Source organism: Equus caballus, chromosome 25, assembly GCF_041296265.1.
Source record: "Equus caballus isolate H_3958 breed thoroughbred chromosome 25, TB-T2T, whole genome shotgun sequence".
Taxonomy (NCBI): Eukaryota; Metazoa; Chordata; class Mammalia; order Perissodactyla; family Equidae; genus Equus; species Equus caballus.
This window is the reverse complement of record NC_091708.1, coordinates 29,081,184-29,106,850: the sequence shown is the minus strand read 5'-3', so window position 1 is coordinate 29,106,850 and position 25,667 is coordinate 29,081,184. Positions and strand designations below refer to the sequence as shown.

General features: G+C 43.3%; 1 protein-coding gene and 1 long non-coding RNA gene across 8 annotated transcripts in view; both read left to right on the top strand.

Moving 5' to 3' along the window:
• The window catches only part of ASTN2 (astrotactin 2), an 828,204-nt gene extending 820,546 nt beyond the window's left edge, over positions 1 to 7,658 (top strand). For all 6 annotated transcript variants that reach the window (XM_023628756.2, XM_023628754.2, XM_070251110.1 and 3 more), the window contains one exon: positions 6,831 to 7,658. In XM_023628756.2, coding sequence (XP_023484524.1) covers positions 6,831 to 7,068 — 238 coding nt within the window. In that variant the 3' untranslated portion in view covers positions 7,069 to 7,658. The remainder of the gene's footprint in view (positions 1 to 6,830) is intronic.
• A 1,022-nt stretch (positions 7,659 to 8,680) lies between these two features.
• Positions 8,681 to 25,667, top strand: part of LOC138920753 (uncharacterized) — a 71,222-nt gene continuing 54,235 nt past the window's right edge. The window contains exons 1-3 of one of the 2 annotated variants that reach the window (XR_011432499.1): positions 8,681 to 8,778; positions 13,683 to 13,791; positions 14,430 to 14,640. This is a non-coding gene — a long non-coding RNA (uncharacterized lncRNA). Of the gene's footprint in view, positions 8,779 to 13,682; positions 13,792 to 14,429; positions 14,641 to 25,667 lie in introns of those variants that run through there. The other variant, XR_011432498.1, reaches the window with a different exon arrangement.

Here is a 25,667-nt window from a genome sequence, read left to right as displayed (position 1 = left end):
CAAAGCGGAATGTGCGCATTGAACTGCTGCACCACCGGGCTGCCCCCATATGTTGTCTTTTTGAAGGACCTTTTAGCCATGCAGTTATATGAATGCATCACACGTTAATTTAGTCCTCTATTAGACCAACTAGGTTTCTTCCAACATTTTTGCTATTATAAAGAAATCTGTATAAACATTTTGCCCACTTGCCTGATTATTTCCTTAGGTCCACATTATGCTCCTGTGCCATTTCATTCCCTTTATCAACTCCTGCTAGAGAATTGCTATATTATGAAAGTTAAGGACTGAGAATTTCCTCAGTTCAAGTCAATTCACCCTTATTAATCCATTCTTCTTGCACAATCAGGAGCCCAACACCAGGGGAACTACACACTGTCCAAGAAGCAAGTGGGAAATATTATTTGAGTGCCTATTATGAGCCAGTCAATTATATCTCATTTCATCCCCTGCACAACTGATTTTGAATATTAAGCAACGGAAAGTCAATAGAGCTAAGTAAATTGTCCAAAGTTGCACAACTAATGTGTGTCAGAGCCCAAATTCAAAAGATTATCTTCTGATGTCAAACCAGCGTCTGTCCATTATAATATATTGCATCCCAAGATATGCACACAACTAAGGGAGAATGTAATATGAATCTCAACAGAGAAATAATCACAGTGTTTCAGCAACAGAGGGGAAAACATGACTTATGATAGCTGGGAAGATCTGGAAGACTTCTTGAAGATGAAATTTCAGCATGACTTTGAAGCATGAATAGAACCTCAGTGAATATGGTCCTTTCATCCCAGGAACTCAATGCTTTGGCAGTTGTGCCACACCAGGTTCTATTGTAAACTGCTCATCAGATGCCCATCAGATGGTATTTCCCTTTGAATCAAGCCCCTAATTCCTTTTAGATTAAAAACAAACAACAAACAAAAACAAAAAACATCTACTCCAACTACCATTAGACTCTTATGGTCTAAATGTTTGGGCCCCCCCCCCCCAAATTTATATATTGCAAACCTAATGGCCAAAGTGATGGTATTAGGAAATGGGGCCTTAGGAAGGTGATGAGGTCATAAGGGTGGAGCCCTCTTGAATGGGAGTTGTGCTCTTATAAAAGAGGCTTCAGAGTGATCCTTTGCCGTTGCACCATCTGAGGACACATTGAGAAAGTGCCATCTTTGAACCAGGAAGTGGACCCTCACAGCCACCACACCAAATCTCTCGCTGCCAAGATCCTGGACTTCCAAGCCTTCAGAACTGTGAGAAATAAATTTCTATTTATAAGCTACCCAGTCTGTGTATTTTGTTATAGCAGCCGAAACAGACTAACACAGACTCCTTTCTAAAACGTAATTGACTAGACCACCTCCAGTTAAGGGAACCCACTGGAGATATGGAAGGACCCATTCTACGTTTAGAGGACTCTAGTTTTAAGGTTTTTGTTACATTGAGTCAAAATTTGCCTTCTGCTAATTTTTGAGTGGCTTCATTAATAACACTTAACTGCCTTGCAACCAAGATCTGAGATACCATTCTCAGTTTGTTAACCCAGTCAAGTCACATGATCAGCCTGAGCCTCACTTTTACCACCTGAAGACTGGGCCTAAAATACAAACTCTATAGTTGTGGTGAGGATTATATTTAAGATAATTTTGCCTAGGTTTCTGGCACATGCTAAGTGCTCAATCAGTTATAGTCATTATCATCCCAGATGCTCAGTTTTTTCCTCACTTGTTTTCAGTTACCAGAACAACATAACCATTTTCCTAAATCACCCCTCCAGTGGACACTCTCCATTCTAGCTTTCAACACTTCCCCAAAAGAGTCACTTTTGAGATGACCTTCAGCACTGTGATCTGGCTGCAGCTTGCATATGTCCCTCTTACCAGAAGTGACCGGGGTTCTCCAGATGTGGCCTGACCAGGGCAGCATGAATGAAGTCATTACTTCCCTTAATCTGCCCTCTCCACCTCTGAGGTTATGTTCCAATTTTTTGCAACCACGTCATGCCCTCGACTCTCATTATGCTTGAGGTCAGCTAACACAGAGACATTTAAGCTCTACTCAGGAGGCAGGGAGCGGGGAGACAGGCCAACGGGAATGTTTCCTTACTGCATCTCCTCTTTTTCTCCATTCCAAGCCTCTCTTAGAAATTAGGTTCTCTGATAACTGTGTCGACAGCTTATTGGGTAATGATGCTGGGAATAGAATGGTTGGTTAAAGGTTCTACAATTCCCGGAGAAGTGGCATCCGAGCCCAGCCCCTGACTCCTTCACAAGCCATCCCTGTCTCCATCTAGCCTGCTGCTACAATGATAAATTAATGTTCAGTGTCCCTCCTTCACCTCTTGCTTCTATCCCAGCAGGCCTGGGCCCTGTCTCCAATGAGGAAGATTTCATTTCCGGTTTTTGAGAAGAGTGGTCACTCTGACCTATGATTTCCCCCTCCAAGGAAAGCTTGGAGCATGCTTGGCCTTTGATTTATGGCTCTCCACTGCCTACAATTTATTATCCAGCAGACTTGCCTTTGGTCTCTCACTCCCTCTCCTCCTCTCGAGGCTTTGAGCACCACCAGTCCTTCTCTCCATAGCTTCACCTTCTGAGTTCTCCTGTCTTTGCAGTCTAAAGCAAACCAAGGTGCTGAGACCTTGTGTATGTTGCAGAAATAACAGGGGACAGTTAAGCAAACTGACATTGGTTTAGTGCCTATTACATACAAATTCCTATGCTGAACGCCTGTGGTACTCACTTCATTTCAGCCTAACAAGAGCCCTACAAAATAAGTATCTCTATTCCCATTTTACAAATGAGAAAACAGGTTTATAGAGAAGTGATTTACTCTAATGGGCTCTGTAGGCTATGTCCTTTCTACTGTAATATGCTACGTTGAATCTTGGCTAACATTTACTGAGACCAAGCAAATTACCCAGGTTATCTCATCCTCCCCAAAACACTATTATTATTCCCATTTTACTGATGCAGTAACAGGGTCGGTAGCATTGAAGAACTTGCTCATGAGCCACATAGCTGTTAAGTTATAGATCTAGGATTTGAATCAGGGACTCCAGAGCCAAGTATTTCATCTCAACTGTGTACAATCAGGATTCCTGGTCCTAGTTTTGCCTTTGTAACTAACTTAAGTTGTTCCTTTAGGCAAATTATTTTCTCACCCCAAGCCATAGTTTCCCCAACCATACAAAGGGAGGCTTGGTCCAGTTGAGTTCCAAGATCTTCTCTGAAGAAATAGCTGGACATTTGGAGATAAAGCATTTTGGCATGTTGGAAGAATTGCTCTTTCCAACCTCATTTTGTATTTGTGGCTTATTTGTTTTTAACTGTTTGGATCAGACAATGACTCTCCATTGCCCCAAAAATAAAATACTTCACCATGGCTTAGAAGTCTGGATGGACTGACATCTGCTGAACTGACTGATCTCTCACCCATTATTTGCACCATTTTAGGCAATTGGTCGTATATGATCTCTCCCGTCTAACTTTGGATGGGCTATTTCCTCTGTCTCCCCATCTACCTGAAAAATTTGTTTCATCGTTGAAGACCTAGCTCAGATGTTACATCCCCTGAGAAGACTTCTCGGGGCCCGAAAAATAATGATTAGGTGTCCGCTTTCTGTATTCCCATAGCACCATGCATGTTCTTAAAGTCAGCACTCTCCTCCTAAATTAGAGGCTATTAATTATTTTGATCAGTTTACCTGTCTCCTGTTGCTAACTTATAAATGTGCTCCAGGCTTAAGCCAGCACACAAATAATGATGATGATAATGGTGATGATGATGGTGATGATTGTGATTATAATGATGGTAGTGATGATGATGATGATGGTGATAGTAATGATGATGGTGATGATAATGATGGTAGTGGTGGTAATGATGGTGATGATGATGATGGTAGTGGTGGTGATGATGGTGATGATGATGATGATGATGGTGGTGATGATGATAATGGTGATGATTGTCATGGTGGCGATGATTATGATGATACTTTCTAACATGTATCAGTGTCTTACTATGTGCCAGACACTTTTCTAAGAGTTATACATGTATGAACTTATTTAATCCTCACTATAACCCTATGAGGATTAGCAATATGTTATTCCTTTCTTATAGATGAGGAAATAAGGAGTAAGTAGATTTTTAAAAGCACAGAGAGAAAAAGCAAGCCAGCACCCCTAAATACGATGATGTGAAACACCTAACACCTGGAGGTGTCCTCTACCTGCTGCCAGTCTTGCTTTCCCCCAATTCCATTCTCCTCAAGGCAGCCAAAAATGTCTTTAAACAGTCTGGCTCTGAATCTGTTACTTTGCTACTTGAAACCCTTCAATAACTCCTTCATTTGCACTCGAGACAATAATCATAGAGATCATTTGCTGAGGGCTTATAGATTCATTAGCACTTTTTTTAATTTTTAAAACAATGCCTTGTGGTAGATACAGTTATTATTCCCATTTTATAAGTAAGGATACTGAGGCACAACTTGTTAAAAATTCTCTCCATATCACAGAGCTAGTAAGTGGCTGAGCTGGGATTTGAACCCAGCAGTCAGGCTCTAGAGCCTGTATGGTGCACCATTACTCTGTGTAACCAATGTCCCAGGTTCCAAGCTCCAATGGCCTGGCTCCTGCCACTTCTGCTGTTGCCCACTGTGTCACCACTTACACACTGTATTCCAACCAGAAATTCTCAGAACTTCTATTTAATCCCTTATCTCTGTGCCTTTACCTATGCCTCCTGTCATGCCTTTGCCTCTCCTTTACCTAACCCCTACTCATTTATGAGACTCAACACAAGATCCTCTTCTACAAGGACGTCTTCTTGGATATCCTCAATCCTAGGCACCTTCCTCTGAGTCCCCACAGCTCCCATGCCTCCTTTTATCATTGCTCTTGCCACCTGTATTGTAATTTTCCATTTGTCTCTTTCCTACTGAATTGGGAGCTCTGCCATAATAAGTGCTCCATAAATGAACAACCAATGACTTTATCTTCTTTAACTTCACAACAACCCAGTTTTTCAAGTCAAGAAAAGATTTAGAGATGTGGAGTAAATTTCCCAATCATGCAGAGCTGGTAAGGAAGAGAGTAAGAACTCAAATGCAGAGGGGTGACATGTAAACTCCTCAGGCTCCTCCAGGGGAGGTGCCTGTCAGAGAGGAGAGAGGACTGTGGGTCGAGCAGCTACTCTAGGGTGATTATGAGGCTATGAATTCTTGGCATGTCAGGAAATATTCCACCAAAGTGGTCAACTATACAAAGAGGACTTTTTGAAAGGCACCTCATAAATCGTGCCCACAAAATGTACACACATAAGCTCAACCCTTTTCCAGCCACCACACAGGTGCCTAACACAGTCTCCCATTTGTGGGGTCTGTTATCGTAAAACAGCTCCCTCCTGGGGTCTTAGGGGCATGGAGAGGACATCAGGAGAGAGCCTCTCATTTAGCCTCTCTGGATTCCTGGGCATCTTGAAGATGCTGGGATGTAGAGAAAAGTGGATTCCACATGGAGGCAGACACCTTGACATTGAAGCTGACTTGTAGTGTGACTGGGGAAAGGGATTTTCTTTTTCCTCTCTAAGCCTCAGTTTCCACATTTTTAATGAAACTGGGTCAGACTAGGTCAATGATTCTCAACTAGGGCGATTTGGCAATGTCTGGAGATAAATTTATTGTCATGACTGAGGTTGGGGGTACTATTGGCATCTGGTGGGCAGAGGCCTAGGTATGCTGCTAAACTTCCTACAAGACTGCCCCTACCACAAAGAATTATCCAGCCCAAATGTCAGTAGTACCACTGTTGAGAAACCCTGGACTAAGTGATCTTAAAGATCCTTGCTAGCTTTCATTTTCTATGTAGCCACTAGACCTCCTCAGTGATCCTCTCTCTGGTGCTGGATAAAGAACTCTAGATAAATTCCTGATGATGATCACCACAATACAGGTTGATTCTCGCTTAGACTAGTGTTAAGTATGACCTTGATCCTGAGACATCATTATGACAATTCTTTATAGTAGTAGCTATCATTTATTGGGAGCTTACTCTATGCCAGGCTTTGGGCATTTCTCATAGTTAATCTCACAACCAATTTATGCAGGTAAGACTACCATCACTGTTTTAGAGATGAGAAAAATGAGATAGACAAGTTCTGACTTAGGGATGTATATATTAAGGCTTTGATGAAAGAGAAGCACAGAGGGCAAGATTTTCTTTTGAGGGTGAGAGAATTCAAAAAACAAGAAAGAGACAGTTAGAGAGGGACTTTGTGGGTGTTCAGGCCTAGAGCCCAATGCCCAACTCCAGTGGAGAACTTGATGTTTGGTCTTGGTCAATAATGTCATTTCTCTGAGCCTTGGGCTCCACATCAATTAAATATGAGTGGAAAGAACAATATTTTCAGGGCTATTGTGAACATTAAATTAAAAATTTGAAACGTATATAAAGTACTTACCCAGTGTCTAGCGCATGGTAAGTGTTGATAAATCTTAGTTGTTGTTTATCATTATTATAGTAATTTCTACTTGGTCAGAGTCCTAAGGCTTCTTACCTTATAACTCTATGACTCTCATATCTTAGAAGTGAAGGTGCTAGGTCAAAGGATATACCTCTTTCATTTTTAACACTTTGCACGCACAATGAAAAGGACAGGTTCTAAGGTGGTTTTTGAATAGGTGTTTGAAATCCCACACTCAGGTCAATAATGGATAGGAAATTGTTAGGACAGGAAGTCCTCATTTGTCTGTTGACTTTTATTCACCACCTCAAAGGCCTAACCCTTGATCTGGGCTTCTTCTTTCATCACTGTGTCCTCCTACCTTTCAGGAAGGCCCATCTGATCCTACGGCGGCTGGAAAGGGTGAGCAGCCACTGCTCCAGCCTCCTGCGAAGCGCCTACATCCAGAGCCGCGTGGACACCGTGCCCTACCTTTTCTGCCGCAGTGAGGAGGTCCGGCCTGCGGGTATGGTGTGGTACAGCATCCTCAAGGACACCAAAATCACGTGCGAAGAGAAGATGGTGTCCATGGCCCGAAACACGTATGGGGAGTCCAAGGGCCGGTGAGGGAGGGCACCGCCCTCTGTGAGCACAGAGACTCTCCGTGGTAGGGGGAGCAGTACTCTCGTGGATCTTGGGGCCTGGGTGGGCTAGGGAACAACTGAGGATGGGCCTGGCAGATGAGGCTTGCCAGCAAGGCCAAAGCAAACTCTTTCTCTTGTGGATAGCTGACAGAGAACTTTGTAACCACTGGAATTATCCATTTTTCTCTACTTTTATTTTTTCTAAGGTATTATTTGACTCTATCAAAGTCTCTCCCTTTTAAACTTTTTTCTTATGGATGGCGGTCAAACTCGAGGCAGGAGTTTTCAGGTGGAGACCAAGCGGCCTTTGCTCTTCTTCCTTCCTCCTGCCACACTCAACTTCCTTCCTGCCATGGACCCCTGGAAGAGACCTCTGGAGAGACAATTGGACCTCTTCAGCATCAGGAAGGAGGCCCCGAGGATTGTTGCAGTGAGGAAGCTTGGGTCTTTAGGACTTTTTTTTTCCCCCAGACATTATTGAGTTTGCAGGATCCCTGCCTCTTCCTGCTACCTGTGGGTCTGCCCAGAGTCCCTGCAGGACTTTCCATGCATTAAAAATTCCTATTGTCTCTCTTTCTGCTTGGGTAGTGTTTCTTACCAAAGGGGACCTCTGGTTATTCACTCAACAAATATTTATTGATTATCTACTATATACCAGGCAGTGGGCATGCAGCTAAAGAGAGAGATGCTCCCTGCCCTCAGGGAACTTACAGTCTAATGGAAATTATAGAGAAGCAGTCTGGTGATTTCAGACTATAGTAGGAGAAGAGTTCTTTGAACTCAATTGTCATGAGACAAACTGGAAGGGTTCTGAAATGCTTTCTTGAAAAAGTGATGCCTAAACCCAAAGGATGGGGAGGAATAAGCCAGACAGAGTGAGGAAAGATGGGATTTGTTCCAGGCAGATGTGACACCATGAGCAAAAGCCCAGAGATAAGAAAATATAACTTATCAAGGGCTGAGAGCACTTTTCTTGAGAATACAGATTGAAGTAGGAAGTAGCCAGAGGTATGACTGGAAGCTAGGCAGAGCATTGGAAGCCTTGGACAAAAAGTTTGACAGTATTTGAAGTAACTGAGAGCCACTGTGGAAAGTTAGCAAGGGAGTAAAATAGCCAACTTTCTCTTTAAGAAAAACCATTCAAGCTGCAGGTAGAGGTGGGACTTGAGAAAGCCCAAAAGAGGGTGACTATTCTCATTTTCCAAGCAAGAAATGATGGCATTTTGGATCCTGAGGTCACTGGGGACACATTCTGCCATTGCAGTGTCCTTTTAAATGGCAATTATGCTGCTTCCAGTGTGTTACCTGGGAGAGTAATGAGTACAAAGAGGCATTATAGATTCTTCACGTCCTGGCAATAGCTCAGAGAGGCTAGCTTGCTAGAGGAGATGGGATGTGGGTCAGTTATTTCATAATGCAAGGATGATGCCTGTTAAAGAGATTAGTGCACTATGGGAACTCAGACAGGGAAAGATACTGATATCAGTAAAATGTAAGCAGTTGAAAATATGCCTACTTCTCAATTTCGATGTGTGCTGATGAGATCAACAATCTCATTCCTGAAAAGCTACATGCTGAGTTTTTTTTTCCCCCCAGGACTCTAATCCACGTAGGGAAACGCAGCAGAGGGACATTCTTCCAAACAACTCAGATGCCTAGAGATCTGCTCAGCTTCAACAATCTAAGCTCAAAGGTGCTCTTTTAAGAAGTTTTATTGTTATTGGATTTACATTTCTGCAAGTATGTAGGTGGAATTTAGATGGATAAATTCCCCCCTCAGTATTGATGACCCTTCTCCCAGGGATAGTATATTCAGAAAAGAACCAACATCTTACAGAAAAAAAAAAAAAAAAAAAAGAGGGAGAAGAAGAAAAGAAAAACAATAGTTACCATTCATTGAATACTTGCCTGTCTTGGTCTGTTGCCTGTCTTAGTTATGGTGTAACAGCAAACCATAGACTAGGTGACTTATAGACAACACAAATTTGTTTCCCACAGTTATGGAAGCTGGCAAGTCCAAGATCAAGGCATCAGCAGAGTTGTTTTCTGGTGAGAGATGGTGGGTTCATAGGCAGCCATCTTCTTGCTGTGTCCTCACATGGCAGAAGGGTAGAGGGAGATTTCCGGGGTCTCTTTCTTAACAGCACTAGTCCCATTCATGAGGGCTCCATCCTCAAGACCCAATCACTTCCCAAAGGCCCTATCTCTAAGTACCATCACATTGAGAATAAGCTTCAACCTATGAATTTTAGGAGGACACAAACATTGAGTCTGTAGCATTGCCACATTCCAAGCCCTGTTCTAAAGTCCTCTTGTGTATACCCTCTTCTGAACACTTGGTCCAGGGCCTTCATCAAATCACCCCATTGCTATAGCTTTCCATTGTCCTGACACAACCTGAGGAAAAATTTGGCTCAACAGCTGCAGAAAGTTAAACTCCCCAACATGCCAGGGCTGTGATTTGAGCCTGATTTAGTTTAAATCTGACTCTGCCGCCATTCACCAGCCATTGCCCTTGGGTGAGTCATTTGATGCCTGAATCCCAGTTTCCTCATCAACAAAATGAGGTCACTGATAGTCTACCCCCATGGGGTTATTTGTGACGTTTGAGTGAGATAATAACTATAATGCACCCAGAACAATAGATAGTAGGCTCTTTTTTACTCTCAGTAGACAATATTCGTAATGCTATTAATCTTGGAGAAATTACTAGGAAACCTTACCTGGGAAAGGCCTAGAGAATTCTGATTAAGAGCAGGAATTAATGACTAGCAGCCCTATGCAGTATATGAATTGTAAATAGTATCAAAAGTTTAACTCAGAGAGAATTGGCTGCAGTGGTGGAACTTAATGCAATATCAAGAGCCTCAAGGAGAAGTATGTGGTTTTCTCTGAGGCTCTCTCAGACAGCTGCGGCCTCTGGATAGCTGCCCCATTTGCCAAAGTCAGCTGCCCCCTGAGAATATCCGCCATCAGGCTGTCCCCAACTTGTTCTCCTGTCTATTCCCCTCTCTGGTTTCAACCTCCTTTTCCTGGAACTGTGGAGACTGTTGCCCTTCCCAGCCACCATAAGACTCTCTAGAGTGGGATTCCAGAAAGCTGGCAAGACAGGTGTGTGCCCTGCCATGGCAGTAAAGGAGGTTAGACCAATATTTGTTAAGATGTTTCATTGGAAAAAGAAAAAGAAAAATTCTTGAAGTGTGAATGAGGGTACTGGATCCAGGACCCTGGCCTCTTCACAGCCAGATCGATTCATGTGCTGCCATGGAAAATGCCAGGGGAGTTCATGTCCCACTATGCTGGCAAAGATGGGGCTTTTCATGTGGTCTCCATCACTGAATAAAGAAGTTGTAAACACACATCTCTGTGTGTTTACACACAGATGGGAGAACTCTCATCTTCTGTATAGTCAAGAAGTGTCTTTTCTAGGCAGGCTTCATGATTAAGAATGGACTGCACAGACAGGTGCTGCTAACTGCCATTTAGGGAGTCCTCATCCTATCAATGTCTTTATACACTTATCTCATTTAACCACGTGCAAAACAGCCATGAGCTAATATGATTACATTTTCTAATTAAACAAAGTGAGGTTTAGACATGTTGAATAACCAGCTCTGACTCCTATAGTTAGTAAGTAATGATGTTGAGATACTGAGATCTAAACTTGGGCAGACTACATATTTCAGACTGGTGAGCACTCTGCTTCCTACTTCACAGGGCAAATGGGTGCAGTTACCCTTCTCCGTCTTAAGTCAGAAGCTAAGTCTCTATAAATTTCAGCCAAGGCATGAGTACTAATTTCCCGGTTTGGGGTACTGAGGTGAACAGGACACAGATCTTACCCTTAAGGAACTCCTAGAACTTAGCTGACTAAATACGGTGTGATAAAATCAGACATTTTGGAGTCAAGCCAATCTGAGCTTAAATACTGGCTCTGCAGTTTATAGTAAGGAGAGTCTGGACCCTGAGAGAAATGTATAAGGCAAACTCAACAGGTCTCACTAATTAAGAGGCTCAAGTTAGCTAACATTAACTTAACCTCTGTAAGCCTCACTTTTTTCACCTATAAAAGGGATAAGTAAGTTACCTCAAAGGACTGTTGGGAAGATTAAATTAGATAATATATATAAAGTCATTGGGGGCTTGCAAACACAAGCTGTCAATCAGTGGTTATTACAATGGCTTCTCTACAGGAGAAAGGGTGGGTTCAATTAACTCTGCCTTTGGAAGGCAGTCATCAGGAGAGTCTTCACAGTCAGAAGATGTATAAGAGTTCAGCAAGCAGAGCAGTAGAGCAAGGGCATTATGGCCAAAGAGATCAGCATATCAGGGAAGGAGTGCCATGTTTGAGAGATGGTGATCAGCTGATATGGGCTGAGAGATGGAGGGTGTGTTTGGAGAGTTTGGCAGAGCCAGACTACGTTGGCCATTGGAAGGCATTGGATTGAAGGCAGGGATCTACATGGTCAGATAAGCATTTTGAAAAGACACCTCTTGCTGCAAAGTAGGAGAGTGGAGAGAAGGGAGAGAGCCAGTGGCATGGAGACAAGATAGGATAGGATAGATAAGACAGGATAAGATAGAAGACTAAATAAGTGTTGTTTAGGAGGGAGATGAGGATGCCTGAACTAGGGCCATTGCAATGGTGAGGCCAGATCTGAGTGGTCTTAAGAAGGTTGACTAGATAGCACTTGATAACTAAGAGCCCCAGGAACTTGGATCTTCTCTTTCCCCTCTGGTGTCTGAGCGTTAGACTGGGCAGAACTGATTGGGGCAGGAAGTAGATGATAAATCACATGGGCTCAATGGATAATGCATGGATGAGGCATGATTTACATTATGTAGATACAGTAAATGGAATATAAGAGAACCAAGAATATCGTTTAGCTTTGTGTGGAAACTATACATGAACCTGTGTGTAACTATGAGTGAATGTGTTATGACTTCCAAGTGAAGGTATGTGAACCATAGTGAGAGGCTGTGTAAAGCAAGTGTGAAATCTTGTGGAAGAGTGAAGTACTGGATTTAATGAAAAGAGTGCTGAATTCTTCATCATCATTGTCTTCTTCTCCTCTTCCTTCTTCTTCACTTCCCTCATCCTCATCACCATTGCCATTTAGTTGATTGATTGCTTATCATACAACAGATTCCTTACACATATATTTCATATACTCCTCACAACAACTCTGTGATGTATAGATTACCATCCCCATTTTATAGATGTAGGAATTGAACACCAGAGGATTTAAGAAACTTCCTGGTCTCAGGCGGCTAATAAGTGGCAGAACCAAAATTTCAATCCAGGTGTCATCTGATCCCAGAATTTTAACTGCTACACTCTGTTGCCTCCTGAGGTGGGGAGTTTGGGGTTCTAGTCTTGCCTCTGTTGTACAGTGGCAGGGTGACCTTGAGCAAGCCAGTCACCCTCTGTGGGCCTTGGGTCCTCCATATGCCCCCACCACACTGGGGGAGATGTATGTGCCATGGATATGAGGATTATATCAGATGATGACTCATATACAAAGAACAGTTTTCACCTCTCGCTTTCTTTTATCTTCACTACCTCCCTTTGAGGTTGACAATGGCAGAATGCATGGTTCCCTTTGGCCAGTCTAGAGAGGATTAAGTTCTTATTAGCAAGGCTGGAGCAGAGCCTGGATCCCTAGCCAACTCTATTGCGCTGGAGACGATCCCAATCCCACTCATGGTCATATAAGCCCTACTGGTTGCTAAAGGTCCAACAGCCTTGGACAAGTGACAATCTCTCCATGCCTTGGTTTTCTCCTCTGTCAATTGGGGGAAAGAGCAGCACCCTTCGTAGGTTTTAGTGCGGATTAAACAGGTCAATATGTGTCAGATGCTTAGGACAGTATCTGGCGTATAACAAACACTATATAATTGTTAGTGGTTGTTGTTGTTGTCATTCTTGTACTTATCACCCTACTCTGCAGCCACAGTGAAAAAGCTCAAAAACTCTTTCTCATGCCTTCTCCTTCAGCGTTTGCGTGTTCTATTCCCCCTGCTTGGAATGCCCTTCCAGCTTCTGCAGATCCAGCTGACATGTCTTTCACTGGTTCCCTGAGACCTTTTGCCTCTCCCAGAAGGAGGTGGTAACTCTCTCCTCTGTGGTCTCATACTGGGGACTCCGGCCACCATTCCAACATTTTTGTTACTCTGTGTTATTCTTCCCCGTAGGACTATGAGCAAAGGCATGGACTTGGTAGCGTTCTCTCTATACCCTGAGCCTTGCACTGGACCTAGCTCATAGCTAGCATCCAGCAAAGTTGAGCTTGATGTCTAGAATGATGGACTCCTGACGGAGGATCCTGAGGCAGCACACGAATGCCCAGCATCCCTTGAGAAAAGTGGTCCTTCCAATTTGCACCATCCATGTGGCATATAAGGAGCCTGGAGAGAAGACCACAGCCAAACAAAACCCATGGCTTTGTGTGGGGGTGTGCTTTTTAATTGCCCTCCACCCATAAAACTGCCAGACCCTGAAAGGCGCTCACTGTCTGTCTCCCTTTGGAAACTTTGCTGCATGTGTTTGTACATGTTACTGTCGAAGCCAAGCTTCTCTGCTTTCCTGTTTTACAGGAGTTGGCAGCAGGGAAGGACGGGGTGCCACAGGTGTGCTCCACTGGACAAGTGGGCAAGTGTGTGTGTGAAGGAGACAAGGAGGCTGCGGAGGAGGTTGTCATTTCAGGTAGCAGTGGGTGCCCCAAACAGGAAGTTAAGAATTGAGATTCTGGACCCAGCTCTGACGCTAACAGACTGTGGGATCCTGGGCCAGTTTCCCCTTAGTCTTGCCCTCAATGTCTTTTCATAAACAGATCGATTGGACTAGAACTTCGCTGAAGAATCCTTCAGCTCTAACATTCCAGGATTCTCAAGCCCTCAGGGCTCACAACTGGCAATGGAGAGAGTAAACAATCCTATATATTTGTAGAGAGCATTAATGTTTACAAAGCAAACTCCCAAGGGAGAAGTGTTACTTATTCCAAGAAAGCTGCTCTGACCATACCCCACAAATTCAGGGCAGGGGCTCCTCCTTTTGGTGCTCATAATCCCCACACATCTGTGATGTTTCTGCTTAGCCCACTGAGTTCTAGTTATGCCATTAGGATTCTTTTTTTTCCCCTAACATGTGCACTCCTGGGTAGGGCCATGTTTCATGTCGCCTGTGCCCGGGACAGAGGAAACTACGTGAAAGGAGCTCAGAAGATGTGTGCTGATGCATTTCCACATAGTCTCAAAACCACTTTTATTTGAATCTTCTGGGACAAGGCTCATGACCTGTATTTTTTAGACAAGGAAACTGAGGCTGGATTTGTGTTTCCACAGGGTCTCCGGGCCAGAGAAGACATTTGGGCTTCTTTAATCTGACCCCCAGAGCAATTTGCTTTGGGGTATACCGAAAAGTCCATTGACAGGATTGCCAAGGAGCCGCTGGGGGACTGAAAGACTGTCTGTACAGGAACCGGAAAAGTTCATTCAAAGTAAGGCCTCAGGACTCTGCCCCTTGGTCAGAGAGGCTGGTCTCTTGGGGATTCAGGTTAGAATGACAAATTTCTAAAACAAAAAGAGCAATAATTACCATTTCTTGAGCACTTTCAGCTCTAATATTACAGGATTCTCATGGCCAGGGTCTGTGCCAAGTGTGTTAGTTGCCATATCTCATCTAGTCGTCACATACACCCCATGATGTAGCTGTCAACATCCCCATTTTGCATAGCTAGTCCTGAGGCACAGGGAGGTTAGGTGATGACCCCAGGTTCGCACCATTAGTAAGGAACTGGGATGCAGTTTTCACTTAAGACACGGTGACTCTACAGCTCTGTTCTCATAACCTCACCGAGGCCAATACTCCCATTTTAGAAATGGGAAGACTGAAGGCCAGAAAGGGAAATGTCCCTGTCCAAGGTCGTGAAGCTGGCAGAACCAAGAGTGGAATATTCCCTGATTTTATCTCCAGTGCTTTCCTGACCCCTTGGTAACCCCAGGCCCATCCCCTTTCCCAACGTCTGGGCAGGTAGGGAGGGGCAGGGAAGAAAGCCTTACTTCTGCTCGGGAAACAAGGCCAGTGCCAAGTCGGGTCACCCTCCCCAGGTGGTTTTGTAGTACAAACACCAGCCTGGTTGTGGTCCACTAGGTTTTATGATCAGGGATGACGTAGTTTCTTCACTCACTTACAAGCTATTCACCTCCACAGTCAATGAACAGCTTTCCAGAGCAGAGCGAGTGTTTAGAGAGGCTGTCTGCGGGGATCAGCGAGGCTGGCCTTGCCTTATCAGGAAATAAAAACATGACCGATTGCCTGTGTGGCCTTGGGCAAATTTCTTCCCCTCTTTGGATCGTGATCTCCCATGCAATATAATTTGGAGAATTGGATTGAAACATCTGAATGACCTAGGAGCTTGGGGGAAATACAGATTTCTAGGCTCCACTCATTGAGATTCCAATTAAGTCAGTCTTGGGAGAGACCTGGGAATCTGTAGTGTTACAAGTTTCCCAGGGTGACTTTGATGCATGCCATGTTTAAGAACCACAGATCTAGATGATTTCCAAGAACCTTTCCAACCAGAATGTAGAGAGTTTGTGAATTTATATGGAGAATTCACCAAGACCCAATCTCATCTTCAGATGTTGTAATAGTAGGTATGCAGCTGAGGAAATGGGTTCCTTTCCTGAGGTTCAGGAGAACAGAGTGGAGACAAGAGGTTGGCCCAGGGAGGCTGATTTTGTCTCCATATAAAAACCTGCTTTTTTTGTGAGGTGGTGAGCTTTCCATCACTAGAGAGGTACAAACTGAAAGCCAACCAGGGTGAGGTTCGGGTCCCTGGGGTAGGGAATAAAATAACTACAGAGAGAACTATCAAGGGATAGATTAGTTCTGAGGAATGAATCGTGGTCTTTTGGGTCAGACAAACTTGGGTTTAAGTTCCAGCTTCCCCAAACATGGGAACTTTAAGACCTGGAACTCAATTTTCTCTCTAGAAAAACGGGAATCACCAAATTCATCTACCTCACTGGGACATGGAATACATTATAAATAAGTAAGAAAGGGCCTCGCATAGAGTCTGGCACACAGTAGGTGCTCAATAAAGGCTTGTAGTTTAGTTTTTCTTGAATTTTCACTTGTCCATTCCTTTGGCATCAATATTAGTTCCAGGAAAATGTAACTTCAGGGAGAAAGAGCTTCTCACTCAACCACATGTTCTGTTATATAAGACACTGGGGCTTGTGCTAAAAACAAAATCTGCAAACCGAAATAGAACAAAGGATGATTATTGGGCATCAGAGGTTTCCGTGGTTGGCTGGGGGCATGGGGCATGGGCCGCAGATGAGAATTTTTGCCCTTGTTCCTTTTAAGTCTTCAAGTGAAACTTCCAGCTGGGGATGGGCCAAACTGAGAGCCCACTCAGCAGATCTGTAGTTGGGTTAATGGTATTTGGACTTGTTTAATCTATTTGTCCCAGTATCAGTGGGACGTAACAGTCACAGAACACACTGCAGCCCTTGATGTTGGGCAAAAACAACACACTATTTCCAAGCAGCAGGGACACAGGCAAGGGTGGCATTGGATTCCATAGCCCCTTCATTCTCCCAATCACTCCACAGGGCAATTTCAAGTTTAAGTATCACCATGTTGTGCCTTTGTTCATACCAAGTCACTTTTGTCTCATGCCTTATACCCAAGTAATGCTAAGTTGCTTGAAATTTCCTGCCCAGTCCTTATTTTTCCAGACCTCCATAACTTTACTCATCCTGCTTCCATGAGCATGCATCCTCTTGCCACCGTTTTTCTTCTGCCTAACTCTTCAAACAGTCGCAGTGTCTTCTTTGGCTGCTCAGCAACAGTTACTCCTTCTCAGCAATACCCTAACTGTTTTGGGGGGAGAGGGTAGGAACCACATCTGTCCCACTGGGTATGGTCTTGGTGGAACTTAAAGAGTGATATTCTTCCACTGCAAATGATTCCTCTCATTACCCAGGCATATGACCTGCATGTTCCAACTAGAGTCTTACTCCCAGAGTCTCACTCTGAATCTTGAGCAGAGTGATATAAAAAAGGAACAGTGGGGTTTGTTTAGCTGTAGAGCCTGGATGAGATTTTTGAGCTCTTCTTGCTACTGAGGCCCTGAAGTCGCCTGGCTTTCTCCTTAAACTCTTGCTCTCCATCTTCCCTAATAGGTTGAAACCTGAGGGCCAAGATCCCCCAAAGGTTTGCAGCAAGTTCTCTTTGTGCCAAATTCTATTACTTCCACTAGCAACCTATAAACCCTGGCACAAATATTCACCGAAGAGTTTTCTTTAGGAAGCCTTCCTGGAACTCTCAGATATAGGGCTCGTTAATTCACTCACTCCCTATGGAAGACCTATTATGTACTTGGTTCCATGTTGGGGCCAGGCAACACCAGAGCTGGGTCCCTGCCCTCTCCTTTGAGATCCCCAAGTGCCAGGGATCACGTCTATGTTAGCCCTACCATAGCATGTCAGAAAGCTCTGGGTTTCATGACTGTTTCCGCAAAGGCTGGGTCATCTCCAACAACAGTCCTGTGCTCCACTCACCTCTGGGCCTCTAAGGCCTAGCACGTTGTCTATTTATTGATGCTAAATAAATGCATTTTGAACAGAATTGACTTTGGGAGACTCTCTACAAAGCAGTCTCACCTTTAAATCTAAAGCTGTTCTGAGAACTAACCCAGACTGTGTTATGTTTGAGAAAGCCATGAGGGAAAAATAGTTAGGAAAAAAAATCAAATGGACGTGTGCTTCAGTTCAGAGCAGCATTCTTTTGCTGTTGGTTTCTTTTTAAAAAATGACATTCTAGCAGTAGCCATGACCCACTGAGGGTTTTGGTGACTGGATGGAAAGATTTCATCTGGAAGTGTTAGTAAAATCCTAGTGAAAGGGATTCCCATTCCCTCTCTCTCTCCACACCCTCCTCTCTTCCCATAAGAAGCCTTAATGGACCCTCAGTGCAACTGTGAAATGATGGAAACTGCCAAGAGATGGAATTTCCACACTGGACAGAGAACAGAAGCATGTTATTCCTCTCGCTCCAACCCTGGAACTGGCAAGCTGCCCCTGGGAGGGAGAAGGGGCTGTGTGAGGAAGGAACTAGAGCAGGAGGGGAAAGGGAGGCAGAAGGTGGGACGATGGAATGCCAGGCCTCCAGATATTTGCTCCTTACAGATGTATCTGTGGAGGCTTGGGCCACACATCTGCGAGATAATCATCACCATGGCTCACATCTGGAGAGCACTTTACAGGTTATGAAGTCCTTTCATGTGGTGATTCCCACAGAAAAATGGATAGAAAAGATGTCTCTGTCCCCGTTTGACCAATGAGGCTGCTAAAGTTGTCACATGCCCTTTCTTAGGCAGTGATAACAATGACAATGACAATGATAATACAGTCACGCACTGCGTAACGGCATTTCGGTCAACGAGGAACTGCATATATGACAGTAGTCCCATAAGAATAGTACCATAACCTAGGTGTGTAGTAGGCTGTACCATCTAGGTTTGGGTAAGTAGAGTCTGTGATGTTCTCACAATGACAAAATCATCTAACGAGGCATTTCTCAGAATGTATCCCCATCATTAAGCGACACATGAATGTAATGACAGCCAACACTTACAGAGAGCTCACTTATGGGCCAGACACTTGGTTTATGAATTTTGCATATATATTATTGGTCATTGAATCTACATGGCATTTCTACGAATTGAGTGTTTTTATCCCCACTTTACAGACAAGAAGAATGAGTCACACAAGGGTCTAGCAGTTTGCCCAAGATCACACAGAAAGCCAGTGTCAGAGCCAGGATTCAAGAACAGGCAATCTACCTCCAAAACTATGTTCTTAACCATTATTTCATGCCTGCCTGCTTGTCAAAGCTGGGAGTAGAAACAGGTCTAGCTCCTAATGTTGCCTCACGGCTTGTAGCATTATGTGAAGATAAAAGTGTGATTCTGGTAAGAGACATTCATTCACTCAGACATGCACTGGGTGACAACAACCTGCCTGGCACTGGGTTGGACAGTGGAGACACAGCTGAGGGAGAGTGTTCTTACCACCCATTAATTTGGTTATAAGTGCCATGAGCCTGGTGACCATTTTGTCTCCACCTCCTGGAACAGCGCATGTCACATGTTGGGCACTTATGAAAAAGTGTTGAGTGAATGAATTGTCCTTGCTCTTAAGCAGTTCACAGAATAGAGAAGAAAGGCTTACAAGTGGATATATATTCATTTTTATTACATATTATATAACTATGATTACATATTATATATACTACATATTTATTACATTTATAATATATAATATTGCATTTATATATTATGTATTATATGTACGTATGTTACATATATGTATATTAGAGAGTGTTGAGAGCTTTGAGAGCTATAGTGTGGTCTGAAGATGGAATGGATGAGCAGAAATGTTGGAGGCTTCCTGGTACTGCTGGGAGTTCAGCACACCTGATATGGGCAGTAGTTTTAGGTGGAGTACCATCAGATAAGGCTGGACAGGTCAGCAGTGACATGTCCTGAAGAGTTGGGCATTATCTTATAGGGCAGAGGTCAACAAACTTTAAAGAGTCCCATAGTAAGTATTTTAGGCTTTGTGGGCTCTATAGTCTCTGTTGCAACTACTCACCTTTGCTTCACAAAAGCAGCCATAGAAGGTATGTAAATGAATGAGCATAGCTGTGATTCCGATATTATTTCACTTACAAAAATGGACGACGGGCCTGATTTAGCCTGTGGGCTGTAGTTTGTCCATACCTTTTGTGGGTGTTGTACCATCAGATTAGTTTTCCTTCCTTCCTTCCTTTCTAAGCATTTATTGAACACCTACTATGTACCATGTATAGTAGCAGTTCCTTCACCTTGTTGCATACAGTCTGGAGGGGCAAAAAGAGTCAATTACAGCAGCCTGACAAGTGCTCTGATGGGTAGAAAAGAGAGGATCATGAGGTCACAGAGATGGCCCCTGACTCAAATTTGGAAAGTTGTCCACACACCACCCTACTCCCAGGAAATAATATCTGAACTGTGGCCCAAAGGATGAGTAAGAGTAAATGAAATGAAAAAAATGTTCCAGATAAATAAAGGCTGGTAATGAGAGAAGGCTCGCAAGGTTAGAAAGCCTACAAGAAAGTCAGTGTCCCTGAAGCATAGAATGAGATAGGAAGAGTGGCAAGAATTGAGGCTGAATGTTAAGTATCTGTAAATCAAGGCCACCCGATAGAAATATAGTGTGAGTCACATGTAATTTAAAATTTTCTAGTAGCCATATTTAAAAAATTAAAAAGAAACAAGTTACAGTAAATTTAATAATATATTTTATTTAACCCAAAATTTCAAAATATTATCATTTCAACATGTGATCAATATAAACAATTGTTAATGAAATTTTACGTTATTTTTTGGTACAAAGCCTTTGAAATCCAGTGTGTATTTTCCACTTAGAGCCCGTCTCAATTCAGACTGCCCATGTTGCAAGGGCTCAATAGCCACATGTGGCTAGTGGCTCCTGCATTGGACAGTGCCAGGCTAGATCATTCAGAGATACGTGGGCCATTGATGGAGTCTGGGCTGTAATATATGTGCAATGGGATTTTATGTATCATTCTGGTAGCAGGACAGCCTCTTACCTTTAAATTTCTGGTCTCCTTCTGGCCAATTGCCTTGGGATGGGAAACTCAAAGTAGAAAAGCAAAAATCAGAAGAAAGAAAGAAGGGAGAATGTCCACTTTGGATGGGAAAGAGAAGGACATTGTCTGGCTTTACCAGAAAAACCTATGAAAATAGAAAATAATGGAACCAAATTTCTAACTGACTTAGACAGGTGATGGTCGAGAGGCCAGATGTCTAGGTGATCCTGGTCACACAATGAAGACATCTAGGCCCAGGAGTCTAGTTACTCATCAGCTCTGTGAACTAACTGGTAACCGGCAATGCACTTAGTCAGATCCTGAGGGTATCAAGAAAGGGAGGGAAGTCAATCCAGGGAGCCACCTCATTTTCCTTGCCTGCCAGTTGGAGGTTCAGCTTGTAGAACCCATCCCATCCTGAGGCAGAAGAGTTTGGCACTCCCTCATGTCTGAGCCTATGAAGGATGAGACCCCTCTTCCAACTGAAACTCACCAGACCTCATGGGTGCATGAGCTAATCTTGGTTATACCAGCCCCTTCTCAGGTGCTCAGATGTCTTTCTGTTTGCCTAATTCCCCACTTGGCATCAAAACTTTAAACGTTTCTACTCGATTAACCAAACTCTTATTCATATTTGACTCTGTTTATCAAAACACAGGCAATTGGGAATTACTAAGTGTTGGAATTACTGATTTTTTTTTAATCAGGCTTTCTATCTCTAACCGCATGCTCATTTGGGAAGCCTTGGCAATTGAAAGTCTTTGGGGCAGCTTCTTTAATGAATAAATGAAAAAGAATGATAATTGATGTATGATTTTTCTATTAGCAGACTTTACTAAAGTGCTGAAAAATTTTGTTTTCTTAATTGGTTTAGTTACAGACTGGAGTTTATATCACTGATTGGATTAGCATGTATTTTCCTCATGAATGGTTCTTAACTCAGACTCTGTCCAAATTTATTCCTGTCTTCCACAAACAATCACAAAAGACCTACTATGAGCCAGGGGATACAGGTTGAATGAGAAGCAGCTTCTGTGTGTTTTTGAGGAATGGAAGAAGTAAACAGTTAGTATAGTATGGTTAAGGCTATTTTGGAGGAAATAGGGGTTGGTGAGGACTCAGGCATGCCAGGCTTGGCTGAGTTCAGAGAAGGCTTAAAGGAACATTGTTAGGCATAGTTATGTTCCAGGGTTCAGAGGCAGATTGCCTGAGTTGCAATTCAGATTTCAGCCCTTACTAGCAATATGATCTTAGGAAAGTTATTAAAAATTTCTGGCCTCGGGGCCGGCCCGGTGGCACAGTGGTTAAGTTCGCGCATTCCCCTTCTCAGTGGCCCGGGGTTCACTGGTTCAGATCCCGGGTGCGGACATGGCACTGCTTGGCAAAAGCCATGCTGTGGTAGGTGTCCCACGTATAAAATAGAGGAAGATGGGCATGGATGTTAGCTCAGGGCCAGTCTTCCTCAGCAAAAAGAGGAAGATTGGCAGTAGTTAGCTCAGGGCTAATCTTCCTCAAAAAAAGAAAAAATTCTGGCCTCAATTTTCTCATTTATAAAATGGGACTACTGATAATTATGTCTATTTCAATGGGCTATTGTATATATTAAATCAGTGTATGTAAAGTACTTAATTCCATATCAGGCATATAGTGAGGCTCCAGTCAATGTAAGCTATAATAATAATTATCAATACACTTATCTAAGCTGAGACCTAAAGAATGAATAGGAATGAGTTATGCATAGTTAAGGGAGGGCAGAGCCAGAGTCCAAAGCTCAGAACTAGGAGAACATGGCATGCTACCATAACTAAAGAAAGTTCAGTTTGGCTGGAGCATAAAGTAAGGGATGGGTAGGTGGTGGTGGGGATGATAGCAAAAGACAAGTCTAACAAGGTAGGCAGAATCTACAGCGAAGGGTTTAGGCAAGCTAAAACTTTGAGCAGCTGTGTTCTTGAGAAGTGGGCCTGTTTACAAATCTCAGGCTCTGAAGACAACCTAAATTTACAGGTGAATGGAGTCCCAACAATTGATGCTTTGTATGTGTTAACATGAGTTACAGGAGAAGTGCAGATGTTTGAGATGAAAGCATTTGGCAGGGAGCTTTGTGGAAAATATTTTTAAAATATCAACACAGAGAAAAATCTGTAACAACTTGACGGAAATCCATTTTCCTCCTAGCGGAAGAGAAATATCAAGGTTTGAGTTTAGGTCTTGGATGGTGCGCTAAATGTCTGGAAACAAAGTTCTCTTTTTGGCTCCTTGGGAAGAGGTTTTAAAATTGGTCCTTGGGAATTGTGCCTCCCTGGCTTGTGCTGGTAGAAAGGGTGTGTGTGTGTGTATGCAGATGAATGGATGGGTAGATGCATTGTATCTGCCCAGGGACTGGAGAAAATGGGACGTCTGGTCACTTCCTGTCCTACATGTGGTCTGTGTTTCCTTGACGTGTTTTTAATCCTAGAAAGGAATGTGTCCCGTATGGTTCAAGGGTATCGAGGAGAATGAGCTGTTCCTTTTCCATGCAAAGCCCGGACAGGCTCCTGGTAAGAGCCATAGGGGAGGACCCACCTCCTAGACAAACTCTTGTCAAAGGACAGCACCTGTATGCTTTCTCGTACATTTGAAGGAGGAAGAGGAAACGAGGGAGACAATATAGAATCCTAAAGTCAGATGGACCTGAGATTTTCTCAGCCAACTTCCCTTCCTACTCTTTTCTAAGAGTTCTTGTTCTTCAAGTCTCATCTCAAGTGTTCTTGTTCTCTAAGGCTCATCTCAAGTGTTTCCTCCTGTAAGAAGACTCATGAGTTCTCAGTTCCATCTCCTGTGATTGTCCCCCACATCAGCATCAGCAGTGACCAGATCCTGTGGATAGTTTTTAGAAATGCAAATTCTTGGGCCCTCCCCTAGAACTACTGAAGCAGAAACTCTGGGGTACAGCCCAGAAGTCATAATGAGCCTTTCAGGGGATTCAGATGCATGCTACGTTTGTGCACCACTGGTCTAGAACAAGGAGTTGGACCACTGGGATGAGAATGCCATAGTCACTAAGAGGTTCTGCTGACTCCAGCTTCAGTAGAACTTAAGGACATCATGAGCTATGGACAAAAATTCCTTACTCTGTTAGGAAGTTAATCCTGGGGACTCTCTGGGCAGTTTTCTGTGGATTTAAACTGTAAAAAAGATTCACGACTCAATTCCCCTTTTCTATCAAAAATGAATTGCTGTGGATTTGTCTCTTCATGATCCTTATTTCTTTTCTTGCTACTTTTTGGCCCCTAAACACCCTGGAGTATACAGTTGTCCAAGAAAAGTATGTGCATTCTAAGTAAATCATGTCATCTCTTTTTCCCCAAGTCCTCAATATCAAATTAAGAACTGATGCTATTATTATTATATATTATTATTTCCTACTACTTTCTTGACCTCAACTGCTTTTTTCCATCATTGCTCCATCACCACCAGGACATTTCTCACCTGGGCCACTGCTTCAGACTCCCATTTTCTCCCTGTGCATCCTGGTTCTCAACCGTTGTTCCACACAAAGGGCTCTACCTCAAAACTGAAATTTGTTCCTGACATCCCTTTCCCTAAAAGATCCATGTTTATCCATTATCCTCAGAATAATGTCCAAATATTTTAGTGCTGTATCAGATCCCACTGAATCCCCACCCATATCCCTTAGCCTTGCCATTATAGAGAATGCTCGTATAACTTCCCACAGTCAGTAGCCACATCTCTTTACCTGAGAGCCTTTTCTAATTGTCTGAACCCATTCTTCCCACAAGCATGAGATGCACATATGCTGGAGGATTAATGCCCCAGGGGAATCCCTCAACCAGTGAGTGATGGGAATGACTGGATAAATACCCCAGCTCCCCAGTATCTCAGGTGGGGTAACTCTGAAGAGCATGTTCTCCACTGACTCAGAGTTTCCCATGGATGATTAAGCTGCAGCTGCTCACAGTAGTAACATGTTTGATAATACACCTTCTTTTGGCTACCTCTCCATCCTTGTTTCACATCCCATCTCCTCTACTTGTAGTTACTGGGATCATCATCCAGATAAACCACTTGCACTTGAATCTTTGTCTCAGGGTTTGCTTCTGAAGGAACCCAAAATAAGACATGCATTTACAAAACTCTTGGCAATTTGGTGTCTACGTAACTCTCTGGTATCAGTTGGCACCTTTCTTCCCCAGTATATTTCCTCGGTTATTCTTATCCTCAGTGCAGATCCCAGTGACCTGAACACTTGCCATTCCCCAAACATTTGTTGGAATACATGCCCTATTTCACCCTCTTGGTCTTTGTACATGCTGTTATCTGTTCCTACAACATTTACCATTTTCTCTCTGGGATGGCTTCCCCACTAACAGCAGTGCACTGCAGTGAGCTAGCTGTGTGTTTCTCTCTCTATTTGGATGATAAAATCTGTGAGAGTCATGACTGTGGCTGTCTTGTCTTGGCCACCATTCTTTATCAGTGCTTAGTCTAATGCATTATACATAGTAATGCTTGATAAACAATTGTTCATTGTATAATTGAATAAGTGGATATATTTAAAAGTTAATAAATGTGTGTTGTGAGTATAAAGTGGTATGTATTGTGAAGGAACTATTTGTACTATGATTTCAGCAAGCTGACACCCATATGTTGCCCAAGGGACTTAGTCACCATCTCTACAGCCTCCGGGAAGAATTCTGCTTGGCTTGGAGAGCCATGGGTTAAAGAGGGAAATGAGAGTACTCAGTTAGGCAGACAGCCCAGGCTGGGCTGTGAATGGTGCAGCCTCAGAGCAATATGGGAATAAGAAACCCCCCTCTCCCAGGGGTGGACCATGGCCAGGCTGCATGAAAAGAGAGAGAAAACAGAGAATCTCACAAAATTGTGGGCCTGGGCTGCCTCCAAACTCCTTTTATTTT